Source organism: Chelon labrosus (assembly GCF_963514085.1).
Source record: "Chelon labrosus genome assembly, chromosome: 21".
Lineage (NCBI taxonomy): Eukaryota > Metazoa > Chordata > Actinopteri > Mugiliformes > Mugilidae > Chelon > Chelon labrosus.
The window spans coordinates 3,177,320-3,191,344 of record NC_140354.1 but is presented as its reverse complement, the minus strand read 5'-3'; the positions used below and the strand labels follow the sequence as shown (position 1 = coordinate 3,191,344).

Here is a 14,025-nt window from a genome sequence, read left to right as displayed (position 1 = left end):
ATCAGGATGATCATTTATGAATGCGCAGCATGTACTGTGAAAGATTTTGAGCTTAAAGGTGAAGACACAGAGAACTCTGTGTCTATAATAACCTGAGTTGAAAGCCTTACCTCGCAGAAAAGGGTGAGTTTGTCATCAGGCAGGAGACCGTTGGCCTCATCCAACAGGAAGTCCCTCCTTATGAACTTTTTGAAACCCCAGTCCTTCCCCTGGACAAAACGATACGCCCTCTGGCTCTCTGGAAAAGACAACACACGGACAAACACGGAGAAACAAGATTATTTGGTGACTTTCACAACGTGATTAAGCTCTGCATGTGTGAATGCGTGTGCGAAAGGGAAAACTTTGTTATGAGTCATGGCCATAAGCAGCGGAGGAACAATGGCAAAAGAGGCTGTGTGCAGGAAGTAATGCCTGCAGGGAGCTTTTAACACTTCAGAAGAAAACAGAATTTCTCTCTCTCTCCCCGTTTCATTCTCTCTATCCTCTCGCCACCACATAAAGACTAGTGGTAAACATGAGACAGAACTGCTGTGCCTCTTTGGCCAAGAAGTGAGAAATTGCAGGGATCAAAGCAGTCCAATTATCATGTGTTTATGGAGTGCCAATTATCTCTGACAGTGGCAGGAAGGATTCTGTAACACTCAGTTGCACTACAAAGACACAGGAAAGGTGGCGGAGTTCTTGTGTGTACAACAGTCACACTGTGGGGGCGGTCACAGCTATCTACAGTCACCTAACAGTCACAAATGCTCACATTTGAGGTGAAACATAATGTCCACGGACTACGACTGCTGCAGAGATCACAACAAATTAAAGCTAATTGCAGATAGAAAGCCAGGCACTAGCACACAAATTCTGCAATAACTGAAGCTCTGTTGGAGGGATGTAACACCGTACTTTGGAGAAATTACATCATTCACCATTTTGTTAATGAGAGGGAGATGCTTCCTCAGGGCACTGCTCTGAGTTTCCTTAAACAGATGAGCGAAGCTTTTGTGACAGACTATTTCCGTGTATGGAGACATTGTTGTCCATTCCTATTGGGGTAGACAGAACTATAACATAAGATGAGAGCCATAACTAAAGGCGTTATGTCTGTTTTTATGTACCTTGTCCTGTAAAGGGTTACATGGCAATATAGGAAAAAGCACCCCAAGCTACAGAAGAACCACTAGAAACCAATTCACTTCTCAAGTCTTTTCATTTCATTCCTTTTTCACCTTGATCCTTCCAAGGATGCCCTATACACATGATGCCATCAAAATCCAATCATCCATGCATCTGAATGCTCGGATTGTGTTGGCACTGAGCAGAAATACAATCCAAGAGAAAATGTACTAAAAACATAGAAAATCCAATCACCAAAATCACCAGATGTGAATGTCCATATGGTTATTTGTTCATACTGACAAAGTGTAAAAGCAAAATGTTCTCAGTCAACACACAGTATGTAAGCTTTATACAGAACAAAGAACTAAATCAAATCAATTAATTGTTGTTTCAAGCCTTTACCTTTAAACAGACCCTAATGTCCTAGATACAAGGACATTTGGCAGGTAGGTTGTCCCGAACATCTTCTGTATCTTTCTGTTGATATAAGACTGTGGGGACAAAACCATCTGATGGTGGAGACCTTGTTCTTCTTGTCACTGCAAATAGCACCCTGGCTGTAAAGCTGGGTATGCAGTCATACAGCTGAATGAATTTGGAACAATCAGACGCCTCCCTGACAGTACTGCATAACAAATTAAAATCTACCAAAAGGTTTGCACTGTAACGTACGTAAATGTCTGCATGTCACCCATCAAGATAGTAGCAGAGGCTTTTCGTGGAAAGACCCAACACAGATGTTTGTCCATTACAATTTGGCCCTTGTGAAAGTCAGCAAGACAAACTACCAATCACAACCTGTACATTACCAGTATTTAATGTAAATGTAATCATAGTTTGAAAGGCATGATTATTATGAGGTCAGAAGTACAGGACTGTCATTAATGACATTTAAGACTTGTGTTAACACTGTATGATGACAATTTAGAAATTAATCAGTAAGAGACTGTTAAAAGCTGATGGGGCTGACTATAAGCTCCGGTCACCACATGTTAAATAATGACAATTCACGCACACACACATCTGGAAAGTGTGCACACTCCACATGTTTAACCCTGGCTCTTGAAACATACTCCTGTTCAGGCCGCTCTTGTGTAGCGATCCCAACAGGAGATGTGCTGCCAGATCACAGTGGGAAGCATGAAGATGAAGTGTCAATGCAGCTGTAAGATCCTGTGTCAAATCCTCTGTGTGGATCTGAGGGAGCAGGCAGCCAAAGAGGGGATTGGTGGTGGAGTGCAGTGCATATGCAGTTACTCCCACCACTGCTCAAGCAGGGGGCCTCTCACTGTAATCCCCTGCCTCTAGAGGCTGTGTACGCAAGAGAAGCTGACAGGAATCACCATGCAAACACGCACACGCACGCACACACACACACACACACACACACACACACAAGCATGAAGGCAAACCAATTCACAAAACTTACAAATCTATGCATTTCACATTTTACAACACTACACTATTCATGCTCTGGCACTGTGCATAGCAGCAAGGAAAAAAAGATACAGTTAAACCAAAGACGTCTCAAGCAAAGTCAAGCAGGTTTGAAAATGGAGTCAAACTTTTGTGACCTTTTGTGGGTTGATGACACAAAGCAGTAAACTTAGTACAAGGAATCCTCTCAGGCATCTCAGGAAAGGCTTCTTTCCATGCTGACTTTCACCCACTCTTTCATGTCCTCTAAACATATTTGATAGATCTGGCATGTGAGGCCCAGACGAAGTCCCGAGGCTCAGAAACGACTTGTGCAGTTGTGTTATTTGGGTAAGAAACAAGACTACCAGTGGCGTGTGAGGACTTCCCCAGTGGCAGTATCTAAAGCTAAACAAGGGGGTGAGGAGAGAGGTTGGCAGGAGAGAGGGAAAGAGAGAGAGAGGGACTTTTGAAAGAAGCTCTAGCAGAGTTGGGGAAGAGAAAGAGAGGTGCGACTTCTTCAGTGCTCACCCATGACAGTGAGATGTGTGTGTATGTGTGATCGTGTGCCTGCATACAGGACAAGATGACGGGGGTGTATGTGTGCTGAGCTCAGCTAATGCCATGCTGCCATTTCCAGTGGGGCATCAGAAACCTGCGCTGGCAGAGAATCAACCGCAGGTCAGATCTTGTGCTCACTCTTTCAGTGAGCTGGCCAAGGTGGCGGGAGTGCAGCCACCCTGCCAGAATACCAAAAAGAGCAGGGCAGTGGTAAAGGGAGAGTGTTGAAACTGAAAAAGACTGGTACGAAAGAAAGATTAGCCAACAAAGATTTTGTCACAGCACACCTTTAGTGAAAATATATACTGTAGATGTCATTAATGTGTGAAGAATCGCACTTACAATGTAGACACGTATATATAGGTACCACTCAGAAAAGAACAGTGATGATTTTCAAGTTTACGCTTTGATGGTTCAGTAGCATTGAAGAGAGAAGTTTCTCACTCTGCCACAAAAAAGCCTGAAGGTGACAAGGAAGGTGAGAAAAATGAAGTCTGATGTGGAGACAGAGAAGAGAAGAAGAGGAAAGCGGAAGAGATGCCAGAGTGTTTAAGTGAGCAGGGAATCCATATTCAGGCGGAGGGCTCAGGGGCACGGCTGGCACACAGAAAGAGAAGGTCGCCAGAAGACGAGCTGGCATGTGGAAACATCTCTCTTCCTGTCTGCCGGTCCTCTGGTCTCACCTTTCACACATTTAGCAGAATACCTACACTAACTACAACTTATGAACGCCAACGTACTGATGTGAAAGGGCAACTGTAGAATTCAACTGAATAGCACAAGTGTACATTTATCTCAGTGCTATCAGAGTTTAAAAATCTAATTTCAAACTGTATTCCCATCTACACACATATATTTACACTCACTGACATAAAGCAAACAGATGAACATATAAAAATGACATCTTTCAGAGGAAAATCTAATCTCTATAGAAGATTGAGCCCTATCTGCTAGTGTCAGCACAAACACGTCTATTGGCATTCTTCCTACCGATGTCAATACCATCTGATTATGTAAAGACTGACCGATAGTTTCTAGTCTATTAGCCGTGTTCCACTCACCCACATAGAATACCTGATCACCTCAATCAGTTACTGGGGGCAACCGACTCTGACAAGTTCACATCCAGATCTTTAATTAAATGACACAAAAACAGCAACAAAATAAAAGCAGACCACACCAAAAACCTGCTGTAACTAGGCCCTCTGGCCACCTCATACAGACATAAACTCACTTAGCCTTTGGCTACAACACAACAAAACCACTGTCTGTAGGGGAGACTTAACATGGAGACTATTTGAATACAAAACAGCTTGCGGCAGAGGATGAGAACTTTCCATCTCTCCTCTCCGAGCTGTCAGAACAGGAGTCTGCAGGGGGGCAGCTGTTTTCTCTGGCAAAAAGAGGAGGAAGGAGAGGGGGGGTGTCAAGAGACAACTTACAACCCACCCAACAGCCTCGGAGGAGAGAACCAGCACATTAAGCCAGGGAGAGAAATGATGTGGCCAAGTATGGTGTAGGGAAGGGGGGTGGCGGGCTGCCACTGCTGCCTGAATCTATCTCCATTAGTAAGTATGGACCATCAGAGGATCCAGACTCAGACACACGCTCTCTAGTGGGGGGCTCAAGCGCTGACTGATGCGGACGGGGTGTTTCATTAGATAACATCGAGCTTTGCTGTCAAAATTTACCGTGACAGTACAAGCCCAAATCTTGGGACTGTATTTATACAGCAAGCAGGGATACTCTAACTCTCAGTAGGCACACACCATGCACACATCATCACAAATGGAAACGGACGCCTGCCCAGAGTCTAGGTAAAACTAAACAATGACTATATGACTGATGCTTTTATGTTGATGACATAAACTCATATGTAAGCTATAGATGGCACATGTTCAAACCACAGACTGCCTAAAAATGGTGAAAAGCGAAGCCAAAGCAAGTAGAGCTCCCCCTGGTGACTGGCTGCAGTATAGGTCATAAGCTCCTCCCTCATGTTAGTGGATAGGATTTAAAACACAATAATAGTTTCAGTCATTTTAATTAATACAATAATGATGCATATTCAATGTCCATTTTCCTGAGAAGTTTCATTTTAGTTAGTTATTTGGCGCAATACAAACACGATATGTGTGGGTCATCGATAACGTGGCTCTGCATGGCTCCACTCTCCGACCATACTACGCAGATTCTGGCTTTAGAGTCACAAGATGGGGCCGCCTGTATCCCCGGGAAATAGCATCAGTTTGCAAAATGCAAGCAAGTGTGGACGCATTGTCCATATTTATATACAATCTATGGTATAATTATAATTAATGCCTCAGACAGAAACATTAGTTCCTCAGTTGTCCAGTTGGCAGTAAGGAATTTCCATCGGTTAGATTTTCTCATGTATCAGCAGCAATAATATGTTATGTCTCAATACATGTGCTCACTATTATTTATTTATTTTCTGTCTTTACTGACTATCCACTCATTCCAACAGTAACTATTCTGGTTTAAAGAAGTTTGACCTATTATGCATTGTATTAAAAAGTGTCCCTGCAGGGATAGAATGTATAAATGGGCCAAGTGGTGTCCTGCCACATAAACAGTCCTCAGCTACTCTGCTTTCTTAATTAAGCCACTTTGTTTTTATTTGGCCCCTTTTCCTTGAGGCTTGGATTAAATTGGATTCTAAATGATCCAGAACCGATAGAGCAATCTTTACTGCCATAATCCTAGACAGAGTGCTCACTAAACTGTCACAAATATGCTGGCAGTTGGGTAATTTTCTCAAGTGACAAGGCGAGCGAAGTGGAGAGCACAGGTCTCCCCAGGGGAATCGCGGAAAGATTGGAGGAGGGCATATGGCAAAAATGGAATGGGGTGTGCACCATAGAGCACACCATTTATAGCCAAAAGCCCCTTGAGACACAAAAACAGAGAAGGAGAGGAAAATGAGATCCTCCTCACTTCACTTGGTATTCCCCACATTCAGACTTTTCTCGGGTCATTTAGGGGCCCAGTGCTCACAAAATGGTCAAGCAGTGAAGTCAAACACCTCTAAGGTCAGTTACAGGAAACAGGAAAATCCTCTAACAATACCACAGAACCACCAGAATACCAACAATACGTATAATAGCCAAGAGAGAAATTTTTCATGAATCTACCGCTGAGAATTAAGAGGTGGTATTCCTACATTACAGGGCAGAGGTGGAATTGAAAAAAGGATAAAAGAGAAAGAAAATGAATTTGTGAGCATGAAAAGGAGAAGAGGGAGGTCTAAGTGAGCAAATGAGAGACCCAAAGTTCACATGGGGGAATGTTTCTCAGCAGGAAAAATAATTTCCCTTCGACACAGCCTGCACCACAGGGGGTTGTACACAGCTTCACGGCATACACCTCAGATTCAAAACACACTTCCGCCTCCCACCTCTACTCTCCCTACCTCATCTTCCCTCCTCCTCGCTTTCTGTACAGTATGCTGCAGGGTACTGGGAGCGAGGGAGGCAGCCAGAAAGCCTGATAACCAGGAAGCGGTCACATCTGGCCCTCACTAATTCAATTCCACACAAGTTTGCTTTTCCTCCCCATAACATAACCTAATTAAATAAAAAAACAGGGATTGGAGGCGCATTCATTTCCAATTCATCAACAGCGAGTGAGGTGGACGAAGACTCCTAAAAAGGTTGGGTCTTTTTTAATTAAAATCAAAATTTCCCCACGCTAGTTTGAATTATATATTTACTAGAAATTAATCCAACTGGCAGTGATTACACAAGCCCATATGGCTATCAATACCTCACATTATTAGACACACTTGGAGTATTAGACACACTCCCCACCTCCTACATTTACACATTCCAGTGCCCCAAAGACACAGGTGTGACAGGAGTTTTTAATTTTGAAACTTTGAAACTTTGAGATATCCTCAATTTTCTGCTGCACATGGTCTACAATACAGAGCAGCGTAAGTAGTTTTTCAATTATAAAACTTATTTCCATTGTCAAGTGGAGAAAATGATTTAAATTGTGGACTGTTAATTAGAATAACAACTGGTTGTGTTATTACATCTTCATGGTCATGGGGAGGTCATGTGGCTCAGGTCCTGTCTGTTCAATGACACGAGGAAGTTGCTCATATGTTCACAAGACATAATTTTGGGGCCTGGTGACTCTTGACTTACCCATGGCTTTGGTCTCTTCTCCCTTGGCATTGAGGATAGAAAACTTAAACTTGGCACGCACTTCACTTTTTGGGCAGCTAACCAAGAGTAGGTAAAGTGATAAATAGTCTTTGCTCTCCTCATCCAGACCTTTAGGATTCACACGCAAACACCTAGGGGAGAGAAAAGGAAGAAACATACTAGTGAGACAGATTAAGCTAAAAGATAATGTAATGACTACCATGAGTAAAGGGTGATCATTAGTCTTGTGGCTATTGACTGGACTATAACCCATAGTTATAGTGCTTAATTGTAGTTGTTAATTGTAGGTTGCTACAGATCCACGGTATCAATTATGGGTTAATGTAGCATTTAAGAAAGTTTTTTTTTTTTTTTTTTACAGAAAGCAGGAATCAAAACCATACTCATTCATAAAGTATACTATATATTGTCAGATATATCACTGTGGCCCAAAGAGCAAAAAGTATGAGTGTTTCTAACAAACAGAGAGCGACATAAACACGTTTCAGTGTTAAACACCACGCAAAAAGTAGAAAGGGAATGAAGAAACTTGAAAATTCTGTGCTAAGTATCTAAATGGTACCACAGAGAATGATTATTTGATCCACTTCAACTTCTGACAAGTAATGAGCTTCCCAATAAATGTTCCTAAAATTAAAATGAAAGAAGAGAATCTTAGAACTACAGTAGATCAGTGTTCCAGACAAAATATAACATGTTAGACACACAAACTCCTCTATATCTGAGGTTCTTAAGAGAGTTTTTTATGTACAACTAAGCTACTGTGACCAAGCAATTTCCCTTGTGGATGAATAAAGTTTATCTAAGTCTAAGTCTGAGTCTAAGTCTGTTAGATTTACCGTGTTCAGTATATCAGTGCTACAGCCAACCAACAGCTTTTTTTATTTTAAAGGCAATCAGTTTCACAAAAGAATCTCATATTTGTGTTTGTAGCATATGGACGGTTTGTTGCACAGCCTGTTATAGCTTTAGTGACATGAAACATTCTACCATGGCCATATGGACTGTTAATTAACATGTGAAGCATCTGAAGGTCGTAATTCTGCTAAGCCATTGTACAAACACGTTTTTTATGTGCTGAATGAAAAAATTAAAATAAATCCACATCCATATATTGTAAAATTTATAATACACTTGGCAAACAGTATTAAGTGTTATAATTGCCTGATTAAATGAAATCGGCAGTGAGATATACTCATCTGTACTGTACATCTGTACTCAGCATCATCTGAAATTCAGACTTTAACATGTGGCATTTCATAGCTTTTACGTACTGTATAACGTAGATAACCCAGCCTGGATTCTTCCCAGGTTGTTATTAATTCATGAGTGTTCGTCTTTTATTGCTATTGTACAATTTGTGCCCTCTTGCAGTAATGTCTGTGCAGAGCTGACCTGCACTGCACTTTGGAAGTCATTTCTCTAAAAAGCCACTGAGAGCACTGGAGGAGCAAGCAATAATGCTGCCACCTGTGAGATACGGCACGTACCAGAGGCTCAGAAAAGAACTGTCAGAATTGTGCAGAGAATAGACAGTGGCCATTTACATAAGGAAGTTGACTAATTACATAATTTATTTTTCAATTAAACAAGTCACTTAGTAAACGTGTCTCAGATGTACTCAGGGTACAGTCACTACTTTGAACCCCCTCAAGGATGACTATGGCCACAAGGTTCTTGCTCGATATTGAATATGTCCCCCTTCAGCTCTGTAAGCTCTTCTGTGCAAATGAAATGGTGCCATGTCATTTTAGTCCAACAATATTCAACATCAAAGTCTTTCAAATGTATCTTGAGTGTAGCCTATTGTATACCTACTAATAATGTTTATGTGCATCCAATAAGCAGAAGTACTCATCAATTCAGCCATCTATGCCTCAGTCTATGAGAGTCTAGGCTCCACTGGTAGCGCAGTAGTTCTTCGTCTAGCCCCTTTGTTCAGCTACTCCAAAAGCATTGTGTTGATTTCACAGACTTGATGAGTAATCCCTATAGCAGTTCTTGGTCCCCATCCATTCTACCAGCTCCTTCCAGAGGAAATCAGCACAGACTGAAAACTAAACTGTCTTTCCATGACCTGGCATAAGGTTTCCAGAAAGGCTGAGCACTGATGACACCCGTCTGCCACAGTCCAATGGCACATTCTGCCAGACCTTCACATGAGGGTGGACACCAAGTCTCCAGCCAATATCAGAAGTCTGTAGCATCCATCAATCAATTTTCCATTGCTTACCATGAACCACTTGCCAATTCTAGCCGACAACCAGCGAGCAAGGCCCATATATCCTCCAGTTCACTCTGGGACATGCCAAGGTGTTTCAAAGCCAAATGTCCTGGAGGCATCCAAATTCAATGCTAGTACCAACTCAACCAACTACTTTAAATACCAAACGCGGCAGGGTACAGAGTAAAGAGTAAAGCAGCCTACACCATTTCAGGGGAAATGTCATCCCTCAACGGTGCCTCGCCACTGCAGTACATTTTAGTCTACTGCTGACTGCCGAGACAAGAAGCCTTGACTGTCTTTTAGATGACGTGCCTCTTCTACAAAGTGCCATTAGCAGTCGATTAACTTGTCATGAAGAACATGTTAAACATAGACTATAAATGCCATTATCTTTAATTTATATTTATTTAATTCCAATTTGTCATTGTTGTTCATTCTGAGCCTGTCATTTGAGTGGCAGATTCATCTAAATACAAAACGTATTCTAAACATGTGCTAGTGAACATTGCAAATACAGATTAGGCAAGATACAGAATTTCCTACAGGATCAATAAAATATCTATCTATCTATCTATCTATCTATCTATCTTTCTATCTATCTATCTATCTTTGAAGCAAAGATCCTCTTAAAAATCTTTCTGGGTCATTCCTACTCCACATTTGGAAGCATCCATCTGTAGCTGCTTTTCTGCAATAACCAGGTTTCACTAACCATTTGAGTTTGTCGTTGGCCCCTGATGAGAAAGTGGAGCTTTTGATGACCTCTCCCATCTCTTCACGACAGAAGCTGAAGTTGTTGATGGTCCACATGTAGGAGAACTTCACCACTTTGATCTGCACAGAAAAGACATGGGATGGTCTGAAACCAGATCTCTTTATTTATATATTTATCTATTCTATATGGGTAAGTGGTGTTTGGTCAGCCTGGACTTCAAAACCGCACATCAAAACTGCCTTTCATCTTAATAAACACTGACAACAAACGAAGGGGAAGAAGAAAGGATATTGTAAAAGTGGCAACGGGGGGAAAAAAACAAAATTATTTTGCAAGGACATAGCGGAGATGAAAAAACAGACATCATCAATGACATACATTATCTACCTTTGCTCGTAACAGGAAAGTGTTGTCTGAGTAAGCAAAGTATGCACTGCAATGATTGAAACAAATACAATTTCACACAACAGATGACCTTTAAACAAAGAAAATGACACCAATTGTTATGAGAAACAAAATGGCTTGTAAAACTGAAGCAGTCAGGAAAACACAGTAACTTGGAAAATCTAGTTATAGTTCATATCCATTAGGTCATAGAGGAAAAGAAAGTCACATATAATAGGAAGCTTTCTGATTCAGTGGGCAGTAATAATCAAACTAGTGCTGCTGAAAACCAGCTGTGTGAAATAATTCGACTAAACGCAAAACAATAGACTCAGTCAGTGTCATTCTTTCCATGCGTCAACAACCGTCTCACACTGAGGAAGACAAAAATATTTTTGTACTGCAAATAGCTTTCCAATTCATTTGACTGCCTCTACAATTTAACACTGGTAAAACAATGTCAAATAATATATATTTTTATTTTCTTATCTAAATTGATGCAGCACAAGCAGAAATGTCTTCTATTTATTCCATGCCTTCTTTCTTTTTCCTTGTCAAAAACCTGGAGCTTACTTTACTTGCTAGACATCTCAACAGCTGACAGTTCTGGAGATCCAGGTGTGTTACACTAGTAACTGCTAATGTAGCCGCGAGCCTCTAGCCTCAAGCAGAAATAAGGAGCAGGCTACAGAGGGCTGGTAAGCTCCCTTCTTTCACACTCCGCACTCCCACATATTTGCATTTTCAAACTTGTCATCACTGGACACACCAACAATGTCTGAGGACACTTGAGGCAATTTACCTGTTTTTGCACAGGGGTATACTTTCATGTATATCTCAGCTTGTGTGAAATACTATTTTAAACAAAATAAACTACTAGATATTAAACTGAAATAGCATGGATTCTTGAAACACATACCAAAGGGGACATGTTAGGTTAAGAAGCCAATCACAGATGTTCAGATATGCAGTAGAAGACATCCCTTACCTGAGTGTAACACCAGCTCTCTGCCACAGGGCTGCTGGACATTTCTGCCGGGGGTGGGGGGCTTGGGACTCTGGACATTGCCAGTGCTGACGGAGAGAGGACCTGAGTGGGGCAGGAGCACCAGCCAGGTGTGGGGTGTGTGCGGGAGGGAAGGGCCAATAATCAGGCAAGATGGCTCCCAGCTGAACACCTGGCGTACGGAGAGTGGCAGAGGAAAGAATCCAATACAGCAGAGAGTCCAGACTCCAAAATAGCTATGAGCACCCTGTAGGGAAACAGACACACAGTCATTAAAACAACTCTGACTTTAAACTAGTGAAGCACATTACTATGAAAATTGGTGAGCTTTTGCTTATGTGTGTGTGTGTGTGTCAAGGCAATTCTGAATTAAATGGTTAGTCTAATTGAAGCAGGATGTAAGGCCTCTGAATTCAGCTGTTTCAAAAGAGGCTTCAGCATTCAAAGCACAGCAGCGGCATGCGCTCTGCTTCGCTGAGGGAAGCCGTCCTTTACCTGTGCATGGTTTTGTCTTTGTTTTGCTCTGAGAGGAGCAGAGTGGTGCGCTAGCCAACTGATTCCAGCCAGGCTGCACCCATCCACCAAGGCTCCAAGTAAAGGGCAAGACTCAAGACTTTCATCTCAAGCTGCCCGTCTGTCCTCATAACAAACACACAAGGTCACACAGTACTTTCAAAAGACAAGGCTGTCTAAGAGAGGTCAGAGTTGTGTTTTATAAGCACCTGCATCCAGAAACGTTTCCTCCTGAAATGCTACGATTGAGATTTACACCGTAATGGCCACATCACCTCTCACTTTCTGTTTGTAACAAAGAGAAACTTGCTCATTATTTTTGTCTCATTTCCATGCCTTTGCCACACTAGCAGTCTCATGGGATTGAAAATCTGACTGGGGAAAAAAATAAAAAGGAACAACAGCTTGGTTTTAAAGCTACATTTCTCTGCTGTCTAAATCTCTCATTTCCTCTGGGTTCACCCTCCTCATGCTCCTCTTAAGTTCCTCTCCACAAATTTCATACCCAAGTCATCCCAAGGTCTCAGGATGTAGTTTTTCTCACTCAACCTGCACATCCCCCCGATCTGCTGCCAAAGAAACCCTTCCACTCCATTGCTTAATTAGTGTCTGATTGAAAGAGAAGTTCAGGACCTGAGAAAACTTGGCAGAAACTGAGTATTGGATGAAGAGCGCAGATGCAGTGCAAGAAATTAGAGAAGGGGTAAAAAGTGACAGAAAGCACTGCCTTGGTAAGGGGATTGGAGACAGAAGAGGCGATACAAGACCAGAACAGCTCCAAACTCAGACATGGCTTAATTAATGTTTAGCGATAACGTCCATATCCGATCCGTCTCAATTCGTGCCCCCCTTTTCTTCTTTTGTGCTATTTGTATCTGATGAAAAACACTGGTGGCATTTTCGCTCAGTAAAACAATAAAATATTAATCACAAAAGTCGGGAGAAAAAGGCTGCACTGATTTGCAATTTAAATTACCTGAGACTTCCTGGCAATTAATTATAGTCTATATGAGTGAGGGAGGGTGCACAAGCCAGTTTTTACACGCATGTGTGTTTCTCTATGTGTGTCATCATTCGGGCATTGTTTCACAGCGAATCCAAAGCACAAATTGCCAAGCGCTTTTCTTGTTTCTTGTCCCTTAAAGAGCAGCATGAACGCCAAATAATCACAGGGAATCAATTTAAGAAAACATGACAACACTGGCAGCACTGCTTACAGCCTCACAGCTTTCTAAATAGACCCAGATGACACTTAACCAGAATAAAGCTACAGATTTTTTTTTTTTTTTATCCTTTTCATGACAAACATCAAGAGCAAAGCAGCAGGAGGAAAGCAGCATAACAACTCTGAGATGGAGGAGATGTGTGCTAATCATAGGACTCCCTCAGAAGAAATGTCTTCAGACAGTTCATTTGTCATGGGATCCTGACAATGACAGGGTGAATGGGAAGAAAGACTAATAGGTGATAATGCACTCCTTGTCTGGAAAATAAATATTGTCACATCATAGTGTGTGCCAGGCAGAGATTTACAAAGGCAGTGTTCCCCCAAAGGCAATTAAAAGACAAAGTAAGGAGGTAATGGAGGTGCTGTGCTTCAGATAAGGGTTGAAGTATTCGTTGCAGCTACTTGGGTTCCATCAGCACCTCGTAGGTTGGATAAAAAGCAGTGGAAATTAGGGGAGGACAAGGGTGCTCAGAGAGACGGCAAATAGGTTCAGATTCTGCAGGGTGTACTGCTTGATCTCTTCTCCGGCCAGCAAGCAGAAGAACCAAGCAACAGCTCATTATGCTGCAACCATGCTTATAAAGTCTGTGCATGAAAACTGCATTGTGAAGCCAGTCAATGTTGAGATTCAACCCTAGGATTTCTGAAGGTTGCTTAACTTAAATGAGA

At 41.9% G+C, this 14,025-nt stretch overlaps 1 protein-coding gene across 3 annotated transcripts in view; it reads right to left on the bottom strand.

Moving 5' to 3' along the window:
- spop (speckle type BTB/POZ protein) overlaps positions 1-14,025 on the bottom strand; it is a 60,717-nt gene that overhangs the window by 28,814 nt on the left and 17,878 nt on the right. For 2 of the 3 annotated variants that reach the window (XM_084570691.1, XM_084570693.1), the window contains exons 2-5: positions 11,598-11,862; positions 10,223-10,344; positions 7,263-7,414; positions 111-238 (exon numbers count right to left, since the gene is read on the bottom strand). In XM_084570691.1, coding sequence (XP_084426817.1) covers positions 111-238; positions 7,263-7,414; positions 10,223-10,344; positions 11,598-11,675 — 480 coding nt within the window. In that variant the 5' untranslated portion in view covers positions 11,676-11,862. Of the gene's footprint in view, positions 1-110; positions 239-7,262; positions 7,415-10,222; positions 10,345-11,597; positions 12,338-14,025 lie in introns of those variants that run through there. The other variant, XM_084570692.1, reaches the window with a different exon arrangement.